Source organism: Pundamilia nyererei, unplaced genomic scaffold, assembly GCF_000239375.1.
Source record: "Pundamilia nyererei isolate P.nyererei 1_Seehausen unplaced genomic scaffold, PunNye1.0 scaffold00396, whole genome shotgun sequence".
NCBI lineage: Eukaryota > Metazoa > Chordata > Actinopteri > Cichliformes > Cichlidae > Pundamilia > Pundamilia nyererei.
The window spans coordinates 181,084-191,323 of record NW_005187797.1 but is presented as its reverse complement, the minus strand read 5'-3'; the positions used below and the strand labels follow the sequence as shown (position 1 = coordinate 191,323).

The window sequence follows — 10,240 nt, the reverse complement described above, 5'->3', positions numbered from 1 at the left end:
AGTAAAGTAATGGGATTACTTTTTTGGGGAAGTAATCAGTAATTAGTTACTGATTACTTTTTTCAAGTAACTTGACCAACACTGGTCCCCAGTATGCAAACGATCAATGTTTGCATACTGGGGGAAAAGATTTCAAATTCACAGTTGTAGCTAATAATCTTACCTTCAAGTATATGTTTTCTAGATAATCCTCTCTCCATTTCTGCTCTGAAAAAAAAACATAATAAATTAAATTTAAAATTTAAAATAGTACTTTTTAACAACACTACAGATAGATTAGATAGCCTTGGAAAAGTATTTGCCTTTTTACCATGCTGTTGCATGCTGGGGTAGCTGGTTAAAGTTTGCAGATATCAACAGACTCCATAAACTGATCCGTTTAGCTACAAATCTTGTGGAGATAGAACTGGACTCCAGCCTCCATTACTGTGTGGTGTCGGAGAGGCAGATGTTGTCCAAGATAAAGACAATGTTGGACAATACCTTCCACCCACTCAATAACTATTAGCCAGTCATTGGAGCATGTTCAGTGAGAGACTGAGATTAGGCAAATGCACAACTGAACAACACAGGAAGTCATTCCTGCTACAATTTTATCTGATGCACCGTACACAGTGTAATAGTTGCATTTACTGTGAAAATAACAAATAAAGTTTTACAGTTTAGAGTAAAACGAATGATGAAGACCCTGGAGCAGCTGGTCCTGGCTCAGCTTCGGCACCTGGTGAGCTCATCACTGGACCCACTTCAGTTTGCCTACCAACCTGGCATTGGAGCGGATGATGCCATCATCCACCTCCTACATCGTTCCCTCTCTCACCTGGACATTGCTGGGAGCACTGTGAGAATCATGTTCTTTGATTTCTCCAGTGCCTTCAACACCATTCTTCCCACGGTCCTGAAGGACAAGCTGGAGAACTCAGGAGAAGGGATGGGTACTGTTATCCGGTGCCACGATGGCACCGGTTCTGACATAAACGGTGGTAACCAGACCGAAAAGCAACGCACATTTCGGTGCTTTTTTTTCCCTGAGATGTCATACACTTTGGATTCTAGCCAATCATTTTACCTTTGCAAGCGTAGTAGGCGGGCCCAGGTACGTACTTTCTTTTAGAGCAGAGCTACAGATTAAAAATGCCCAAGGCGAAGTGGTCAAAGTCTGGCTGTACTTCACAGTAAAAGATGCAAACTCAGCAGCCTGCAACAAGTGCTTTAAGGTGATACTGTGCAAAGGAGGGAACACCTCAAATCTGATGAAACACCTGGCGACGCATAGTGTTTTTTAAAAGCCGAGAAATGCACTGTATTTGATAGCTTGCTGCGAGACCTCACACCGAGCATGTCTACTGCGGGTGTGGTGCCTGGTATCTGACCCGGAGTTAGCAACATCCCCCGAAAACCCGAAGAGGAGAGTCCTGGCCCCTAGCCCTGCCAGTGTAGCAGAAATGATGACGGATGATGATGGCCAGCAGCCGTTCTTAATGTTGTTCGTGTGTAATTTACGCTGAGTAGGCTAACCACGTTATTAAATTAATGCATGTAAGGTGAACTAGCAAACACGTCATAGTTACATGCGGTTATCTTCTTGTTTGATGGCAGATACTCCCTTCGCCCTGGCCAAAAAGGCTAAAATGACCAAAGAAAACAGTGGAAAACAGCTAAACATGAGAGGTTTTTGGACAAAGTTTGTGTTTTTTTCCATTGATTAAGCACTGCTTCCAGCCAAGAGTGATACCATAAATCCCCTATAGCTGCAGAAAAGGCTAACATTGTTATCTGTTTACAAAAAAACAGCTAAATATGAGAGGTTTTAGGACAAGTTTGTGTCTTCCATTCTTTAAGCACCGGTTCGAGCACCGTTTAAGCACCAGCACCATTTCAAAAGTTTGGTACTGGTATCGGATAAAACCTAAACGATACCCATCCCTACTCAGGAGTGGACAATCACCTCACTACATGGATTCTGGACTCCCTCACCGACCGACCACAATATGTGATAACTCAGGGCTGTGTGTCGGACAGGGTCGTCTGCAGCACGGGGGCCCCACAGAGAACAGTTCTGGCTCGTTTCTCTTCACCATCTACACTGCAGACTTCTCCCACAACTCCACCCAGTGCTTCCTGCAGAAGTTCTCTGATTACTCTGCAATAGTCAGCCTCATCACTGATGGGGACGACAAGGAGTACAGAGAACTGACACAAGGCTTTGTGGACTGGTGCCAGCTGAACTACCTCCAGATAAACACTAGTAAAACCAAGGAGCTGGTGGTAGACTTCCACAGGCACAAACATCCTCCACTGCAACCACTGAACATCCAAGGTCCAGGGCATCTGCTGTGGCAAATGGGTGCAAGCCTTTGACCACAAACTTAGTCACTGATCGGTGACATTCGTCTATCCTGGCCTGAAAGGAGACGCTACCGGTAGACTGCAGCGAGAACTGCCAGCATCTGAGCCAGCCAGACTCTGTCTGTCTCTCTCATCATGGTCACCTAAATGCAGCGCACAGTAATGGCAGGTTTTGTAATAAGGCAGATCGCGCTAACATAATATGCACTGTTAGTTGATTATTTACCTGCCGCATTAACGGGAGAGGACGTGCAAACGTTTCCGCTGCTGCTGGGTTGAGATTCACGAGTCCAGAGCGGAATTAAAAACACGACATTCATTTAAGGTTATTGCGTGTTTTGTGAGCAAATGCTTTTGCATATTCGTAGTGTTTCCTCCCTTAAATGAAATCTCTACTTTTCAAGTACTGCAAGTTGCCCTGTTGTCATCCGTTCTCGTAAAGCATAGGTGTCAAACTCTGGCCCGTGGGCCAAATTTGGCCCGCAGCCTACTTACATTTGGCTCGCGAAGCCATACCAAATTACTATCAGAGCTGGCCTACTGGTATTATACAGCTAATATATATATTGTTTAGGTTTAGTATTAAGCTTTGCTTGTTCCATATTCAGTTTTTCAGCAAAACGTGTTTGAGTCCATAAGATATGATTCATTCTTATATCTGGAGGAATAAATATATTTCAATAAATATTAATGTTAGCCCGCGACTTTGTTCCAGTTTTGAATTTTGGCCCACTGTGTATTTGAGTTTGACACCCCTGTCGTAAAGTATAACCAAACTTTTGAGCGTTTGAGCCGCTTAGGCGCCGTGTTTCCTGCCAGGTAAATGACACTCCGCAATGTGGTGACGTCATTCGGGGCGACTGGAATCAATAAGGGAATCGTTTGCAAAACTGGCAAACAATTCCAAGGAATTGAAACAGTGGGAACCGGTTCTCAACAAGAAGATTATCTTGTTTATTATCTTATTATTATCTTATCTTATCTTATCTTTTCTTATCTTATCTTATCTTATCTTAAAATGTCAATCATATATATGTAGTTGCTGTAATATTCTGGAAATTTATAATCAAGCTACTTGCACATATTAGAGCTATTTCTCATACTTGGAACTTTGTTACATGTTGTATCAATTAAGTTATTTCAGTCTGTTGCTGTTCTTGTTGTCTTGGAGCAATTGTAACCACACCATTTCCTTAGGGATTATTAAGGATTTTGATTTTGATTCTGATAATTGCCTTCAAGGTCTAGATAGTTGTATCTATCTGTCAGCACCATTATCTTATAATTAATCATCATCATCATAGAAAGTGAGATGAGTGGGCACCCTGAGAGAGAAAACATGCATACTTTTAGAAAAGACAATGAATACTTACTTTCCACCCCAGAAGATTTTGGTGGTGATAACTAAACTGGAGCGCCTTGAGAAAAGACAAATAAACACAAAAATCAGACTGCTGGATTCCAGACATCTCAAATATAATTACTGAAAAAAAATAAGGTGGAGGGTGTATATATATCCCCGCTTCTGCGGGCGGTCTATCCTTCAAGCTTGGGTCCTCTGGGAGCTTGAGGGTCCTGCGCAGTACCTTAGCTGTTCCTAGGACTGCACTCTATAGAGATCTCCAATGTTGTCCCTGGGATCTGCTGGAGCCACTCGTCTAGTTTGGGAGTCACTGCACCTATTGCTCCGATTACCAACGGAACCAGTGTTACCTTCACCCTCCACATTTTCTCGAGCTCTTCTCTGAGTCCTTACTATTTCTCGAGCTTCTTGTGTTCCTTCTCTCTGATGTTGCTGTCATTTGGAACCACTACATCTATCACAACAGCCGTCTTCTTATGTTTGTCTACCACCACTATGTCCGGTTGGTTAGCCATCACCATTTTGTCCATGTCCTGGACGTCCCACAGGATCTTAGCTCGGTCATTCTCCACCCTGTGCGGGCGTCTCCCATTTTGATCTCATGACTTCCAAGTTATACTTGGCACAGATGTTCCTGTATTCTATGCCAGCCACTTGGTTATGGCGTTCCATGTATGCCTTGCCTGCTAGCATCTTACACCCTGCTGTTGTGTGCTGGATTGTCTCTGGAGCATCTTTACACAGCCTGCACCTGGGGTCTTGCCTGGTGTGATAGACCCCAGCCTCAATGGATCTTGTGCTTAGTGCTTGTTCCTGTGCTGCCATGATTAGTGCTTCCGTGCTGTCTTTCGGTCTAGCTTTGTCCGGCCACTGGTAGGATTTCTGGATATTAGCCACCTCCACTATCTGCCGGTGGTGCAGACCGTGCAGTTGTCTGTCCTTCCATGATGGTTCCTTGCCTTCCTCCCCTTTCTTGGGTTTCTGCTGCCTGAGGTATTCACTGAGCACAAGCTCTTCGTGATGTATTCGTGGATGTTTGTTGTCTCATCCTGGACTATGGTGCTGACACTCACTAGTCCCTGGCCTCCTTCCTTCCGCTTAGCGTACAGCCTCAGGGTGCTGGACTTGGGGTGAAACCTGCCATGCATGGTCAGGGGCTTCCTTGTCTTGATGTCAGTGGCTTCTATCTCCTCCTTTGGCCAGCTTATTATTCCAACAGGGTACCTGACGGGCAGGGCATAGTTGTCGATTGCCCAGATCTTGTTCTTACCATTCAGCTGACTTCTCATGACTTGCCTTGCCCTCTGCAGGTACTTGGTGGTTGCAGCTTTTCTAGCGCCTCTTCCCCCAGGTACTTGTAGCTGTCCCCAATGTCTGCAATGTTGCTTTCTGGTAGTTTGATCCCCTCAGTTTTTACTACCTTCCCTCTCTGTGTTATCATCCGACTACATTTCTCCAGTTTGAATGACATTCCGATATCATTGCTGTATATCCTGGTGGTATGGTTCAGTGAATCGATGTCTCGTTTACTCTTAGCATACAGCTTGATGTCATCCATGTACAGGAGATGGCTGACAACTGCTCCATTCTGTAGTCGGTACCATGCAGTTTTATCCTCAGTTAAAGTCAACAACATCTTATCCCAACTGTGCACTCTTTGTGCATGGAAAATTGCTTTTACCTCACTGTCTGACAGTTTTCATGACATCACCATGTCACCATGTAGACTGGAATATGGAATATGTGTTTTTGCAAAGATGATTGTCAAAGCTGCATTCTGCTGGCTCTATCAGTAACCAACAGCTGACACAGGAGTCCCACAGTCTACCCTAATTCAGTAGCGTTATTGGTTGCACTTTCTTATACAGCTTAGTAATAAAGTTCTAGGTAAGGGTGACAAGGTAGAAACAAGTATGTAATAAAATTATTGCCACTCAATTACCAAAATAATAACCGGTTAATATCCAAGTAATATCGTGAAAGCAACAGTGGTCACAGTTAGTTATACTAAATTTTATGTAATTGGATGACAACTGCTCCATTCAACACCATTCTTCCCACAGTCCTGAAGGACAAGCTGGAGAACTCAGGAGTGGACCATCACCATACTACCTGGATTTTGGACTACCTCACCAACCGACCACAGTATGTAATAACTCAGGGCTGTGTGTCAGACGGGGTTGTCTGCAGTACGGGGGCCCCACGGGGAACGGTTCTGGCCCCATTCCTCTTCACCATCTACAATGCAGACTTCTCCCACAACTCCATCCAGTGCTTCCTGCAGAAGTTCTCTGATGACTCTGCAATAGTCGGCCTCATCACTGATGGGGACGACAAGGAGTACAGAGGACTGAACCAGGATTTTGTGGACTGGTGCCAGCTGAACTACCTCCAGATCAACACTAGTAAAACCAAGGAGCTGGTGGTAGACTTCCGCAGGCACAAGCATCCTCCACTGCAACCACTGAACATCCAAGGTATGAACATTGAGGCTGTAGACAGCTCCAGGTACCTTGGTGTTCATCTGATCAACAAACTGGACTGGACTCATAATTCAGACGCCCTCTACAGGAAAGGGCAGAGCAGGCTGTACCTGCTGCGGAGACTCAGGTCTTTTGGAGTGAAGGGCCCACTCCTGAAGACCTTCTATGACTCTGTGGTGGCCTCAGCCATCTTTTATGGTATGGTCTGCTGGAGCGGCAACATCTCTGCCGGGGACAGGAAGAGACTGAACAGGCTGATGCACAGGGCCAGCTCTGTTCTAGGATGCCCTCTGGACCCAGTGGAGGTGGTGAGTGACAGGAGAATGGTGGCTAAGTTTTCATTCCTGTTGGAAAACATATCCCACCCCATCCAGGAGACTCTGACAGCACTGAGCAGCTCCTTCAGTGGGAGCACCCACGATATGGGACGGAGAGATTTTGCAGGTCTTTCCTCCCCACTGCTGTCAGACTCCACAACAAAGACTTTTGCAGCTGATCAAACACACACATCCACACATGTGCAATAAGACTAAGTGCAATACTCTTTTCTGACAAAGTTGTATTTTTACTCAGTTATATATAGCATTTGTATTCTATTTTTATCCTATTGCATATTTTATTCTACTGTATATAGTATTTTATTCTATTCTGTACAGTTGTGTACAGTATATTATTTGTATTGTATTCTAATTTTTGCTATATAACTTTTGCACTGTCCATTTTCTGCTGTGACAAAACAAATTTCCCATGTGTGGGACTAATAAAGGTTATCTTATCTTAGTCAAAGGAGCTTGCAAAGAAAAGTGTCTGGACTTCTTTAAGCTGCTTGAAGACGTTTCACCTCTCATCAGAGAAGCTTCTTCAGTTCAAAGGTCAAATGATGGAGAGTCCCAGATTTAAACCTAGTGGGAGTATCCCCCCGCAGAGGGACAAAAGGACCCCCTGATGATCCTCTAATCGCCTGAGCCATGTTGTGCCATGCGCTTGTGAAGTGGCTGTTTGGTCTCTCCAATGTAGAGGTCTGGGCATTCCTCGCTGCACTGTACAGCATACACGATATTGTTAAGTCTGTGAAGCAGTCCATCTGCATCTTAAGGACAAAGGTCACTCTTTCGAGGATGCCACTGTGAGCGACCATCTTTGAACAGAGGCGGTGGTTTACGACACCAACTGTCTGCCATCTATAATCCAGTTTTGAGTTCCCTCCCCAGACGCCTTAACACCCACTCACATCCTGGGCCATCTGACCTCATGAATTTGCATGATAAGGTGGGGCCAGGTTTTACAATGAGCACACCCAAAACCCTGGCTGATTGGGACCCACACCCAATTTCACACCTTGGCTCAGGCGATTAGAGCATCATCAGGGGGTCCTTTTGTCCCTCTGTGGGGGGATACTCCCACTAGGTTTATATCTGGGACTCTCCACCATTTGACCTTTGAACTGAAGAAGCTTCTCGGATGAGAGGTAAAACGTCTTCAAGCAACTTAAAGAAGTCCAGACGCTTTTCTTTGCAAGCTCCTTTGACTACGATGACCTGGATGACTGAGAACCTTCAGACATCTTATCTTATCTTATTTTGTCTTATTCTGTAGTTGGTATCCGTAGACAGTCTTGTCAATTATCTCACTGGTGTTCAGGCCTATGCAGAACAGCAGTGGGGACAGAGCATCTCCTTGGAAGATCCCGCACTTGATGGTGACTTGTGCTATGGGCTTAATGTTCTCCACCACATCCCCATTGACTTCCTGATGAAGGCTCTTAGGGCCCTGTTGGTCTTGTATAGGTCTAGGCATTCCAGGATCCAGGTGTGAGGCATTGAGTCATAGGCCTTCTTGTAATCAATACAGGCAGTGCACAGATTGGTCAACCTGGTCTTGCAGTCTCAGCTGACTGAGGCTATCAACATCTACGCACTGCTCGTGATCAGGTACCCTGCTGGAATAATAAGCTGGCCAAAGGAGGAGATAGAAGCCACTGACATCAAGACAAGGAAGCTCCTGACAATGCATGGAGGGTTCACCCCAAGTCCAGCACCCTGAGGCTCTACCACACCAGGCAAAACCCCAGGTGCAGGCTGTGTAAAGAAGCCCCAGACAATTCAGCACATAACAGCAGGGTGTAAGATGCTAGCTGGCAGGGCATACATGGAACTCCACAACCAAGTGGCCGGCATAGTATACAGAAACATCTGTGCTAAATATGGCCTGGAAGTCATGAGATCAAAATGGGAGACACCTCCAAGAGGGGTGGAGAATGACTGAGCTAAGATCCTGTGGGGCTTGTAGACACAGAGAGACAAAATGGTGATGGCTAACCAACCGGACATAGTGGCGGTAGACAAACAGAAGAAGATGGCCGTAGTGATAGATGTAGCAGTTCCCAATAACATCAGCATCAGGAAGAAGGAACATGAGAACCTAGAGAAATACCAAGGGCTCAAAGAAGAGCTTGAGAAAATGTTGAGGGTGAAGGTAACAGTGGTCCCAATGGTAATTGGAGCACTAGGTGTGGCAAACAACATCGGAGATCTCTGTCCAGAAGAGCGCAGTCCTAGGATCCAGCTAAGATACTGTGCAGGACCCTCAAGCCGTCGGGCCTCTGGTAGAGGACCCGAGCTTTGAGGATAGACCGTCTGAAGGGGTAAGAGGGGAATTATTTTTATTATATATACATATAAAAGGAACGCAAATCCCTATGTGTTTGTCCTCCCTCCTGTTCACTGACAACTATTGTCCCCTTTGGTGGTGGTCCTGAGGGTTGCTGACCAACTATTGTTCATGTGAGTCATCATGTAAGCTAAGGTGGCCTGTTGAGGTCACCTGACCTCAATGAATTTTGGTCATTACCTGCAGGGTTCTGCTCTGACAAGGAAGGCAAGTAGTGCTTACCTCATCAAATCTAAAAATAGACATAGATTAAAACAAAGGGATATCTGTTTTTTCATCTCAGACTGTTTTCTGGTGGCTTACATATGCACATTGCAGATGAACCTCGGGCCTTTCTCAGTAAAGTTATCGGAGACAAAGCTTATGAGGCAAGATGCAGCTGGTTCTGCTTTCAATGCTTTATAAGATCAGTTATTATTTTTGCTTTGTGTAGAAACACAGCTGGTATTAGTAAATAAATAACATTCACTTATTGATCATCATAGCAGACAAGCCTCCTATTGGTAACAAAGCACCATGCTAACGTACCGATATACCAATTGCATTAGTGAGCAAAGCTGACCATGATCGAGATTTAGACAAGAGCTCTGTGTCATGTTTTGACACAAATGGGACTCAAAATTCCAGTGTTGGGAAGGAGCATGGCCGACTACTCGGTTGAATTTTGGACCTTGCCTGAGGAGACCAGGTGGGGTCAGCCAGCGTTGATAAGTACTCTACTGAATAACCTATGCTAAAAAGGGAGCTTCTACTGTGAGAATTGCCTGTGACTCTTTCTGCTATTATGAATTTGTGTGTAAAGGTGGATGAACACGTGTCGCGGAGCAAGAGACTACAACTCCCAGAGGCCTCTAGGATGCGGGAAAATGACACGCAGGCAGTGGCGTGGGAAAACGGGACAGGAATTCTGAGGACGAGGGTGAGCAACCCATGCAAAATGTGCGTTCCAGATCATCTCCTGAGGAGCGACAACGTTGGTGGAGGGCCGATGAGTGCTTCTACTGCGGCCGCAGAGTCCATATTGCCATCTCTTGTCCAGCACAGCCAAAAGATTGCACCCGCCAGTAGAGAGGAGAGTACGGGAAGGCGAGGTTTCCTATTTATGGTCCCCTCCACGTTTAATGCTTGCGGCTAAGCTAACTGTTCACTCGGTTTCCTACCAGCTCCATGCACTAATTGATTCTGTGGCAGAGCAAAATTTCATTGACGCCTCGGTTGCTTACTCACTCCAATTCACCGCCCTCAGTGGTCAGCGTCTCCCGGAAATTCAATTCAATTCAATTCAATTCAATTCAATTCAATTTTATTTATATAGCGCCAAATCACAACATAAGTCGCCTCAAGGCGCTTCATAGATACAGAGAAAAAACCCCAA

General features: G+C 45.3%; 1 protein-coding gene across 1 annotated transcript in view; it reads right to left on the bottom strand.

Moving 5' to 3' along the window:
• The window catches only part of LOC102193830 (voltage-gated potassium channel subunit beta-2-like), a 247,326-nt gene that overhangs the window by 133,416 nt on the left and 103,670 nt on the right, over positions 1 to 10,240 (bottom strand). Inside the window, exons 6-7 of the mRNA XM_013915919.1 lie at positions 3,723 to 3,767; positions 164 to 207 (exon numbers count right to left, since the gene is read on the bottom strand). Of these exons, the coding sequence (XP_013771373.1) occupies positions 164 to 207; positions 3,723 to 3,767 (89 nt within the window). The remainder of the gene's footprint in view (positions 1 to 163; positions 208 to 3,722; positions 3,768 to 10,240) is intronic.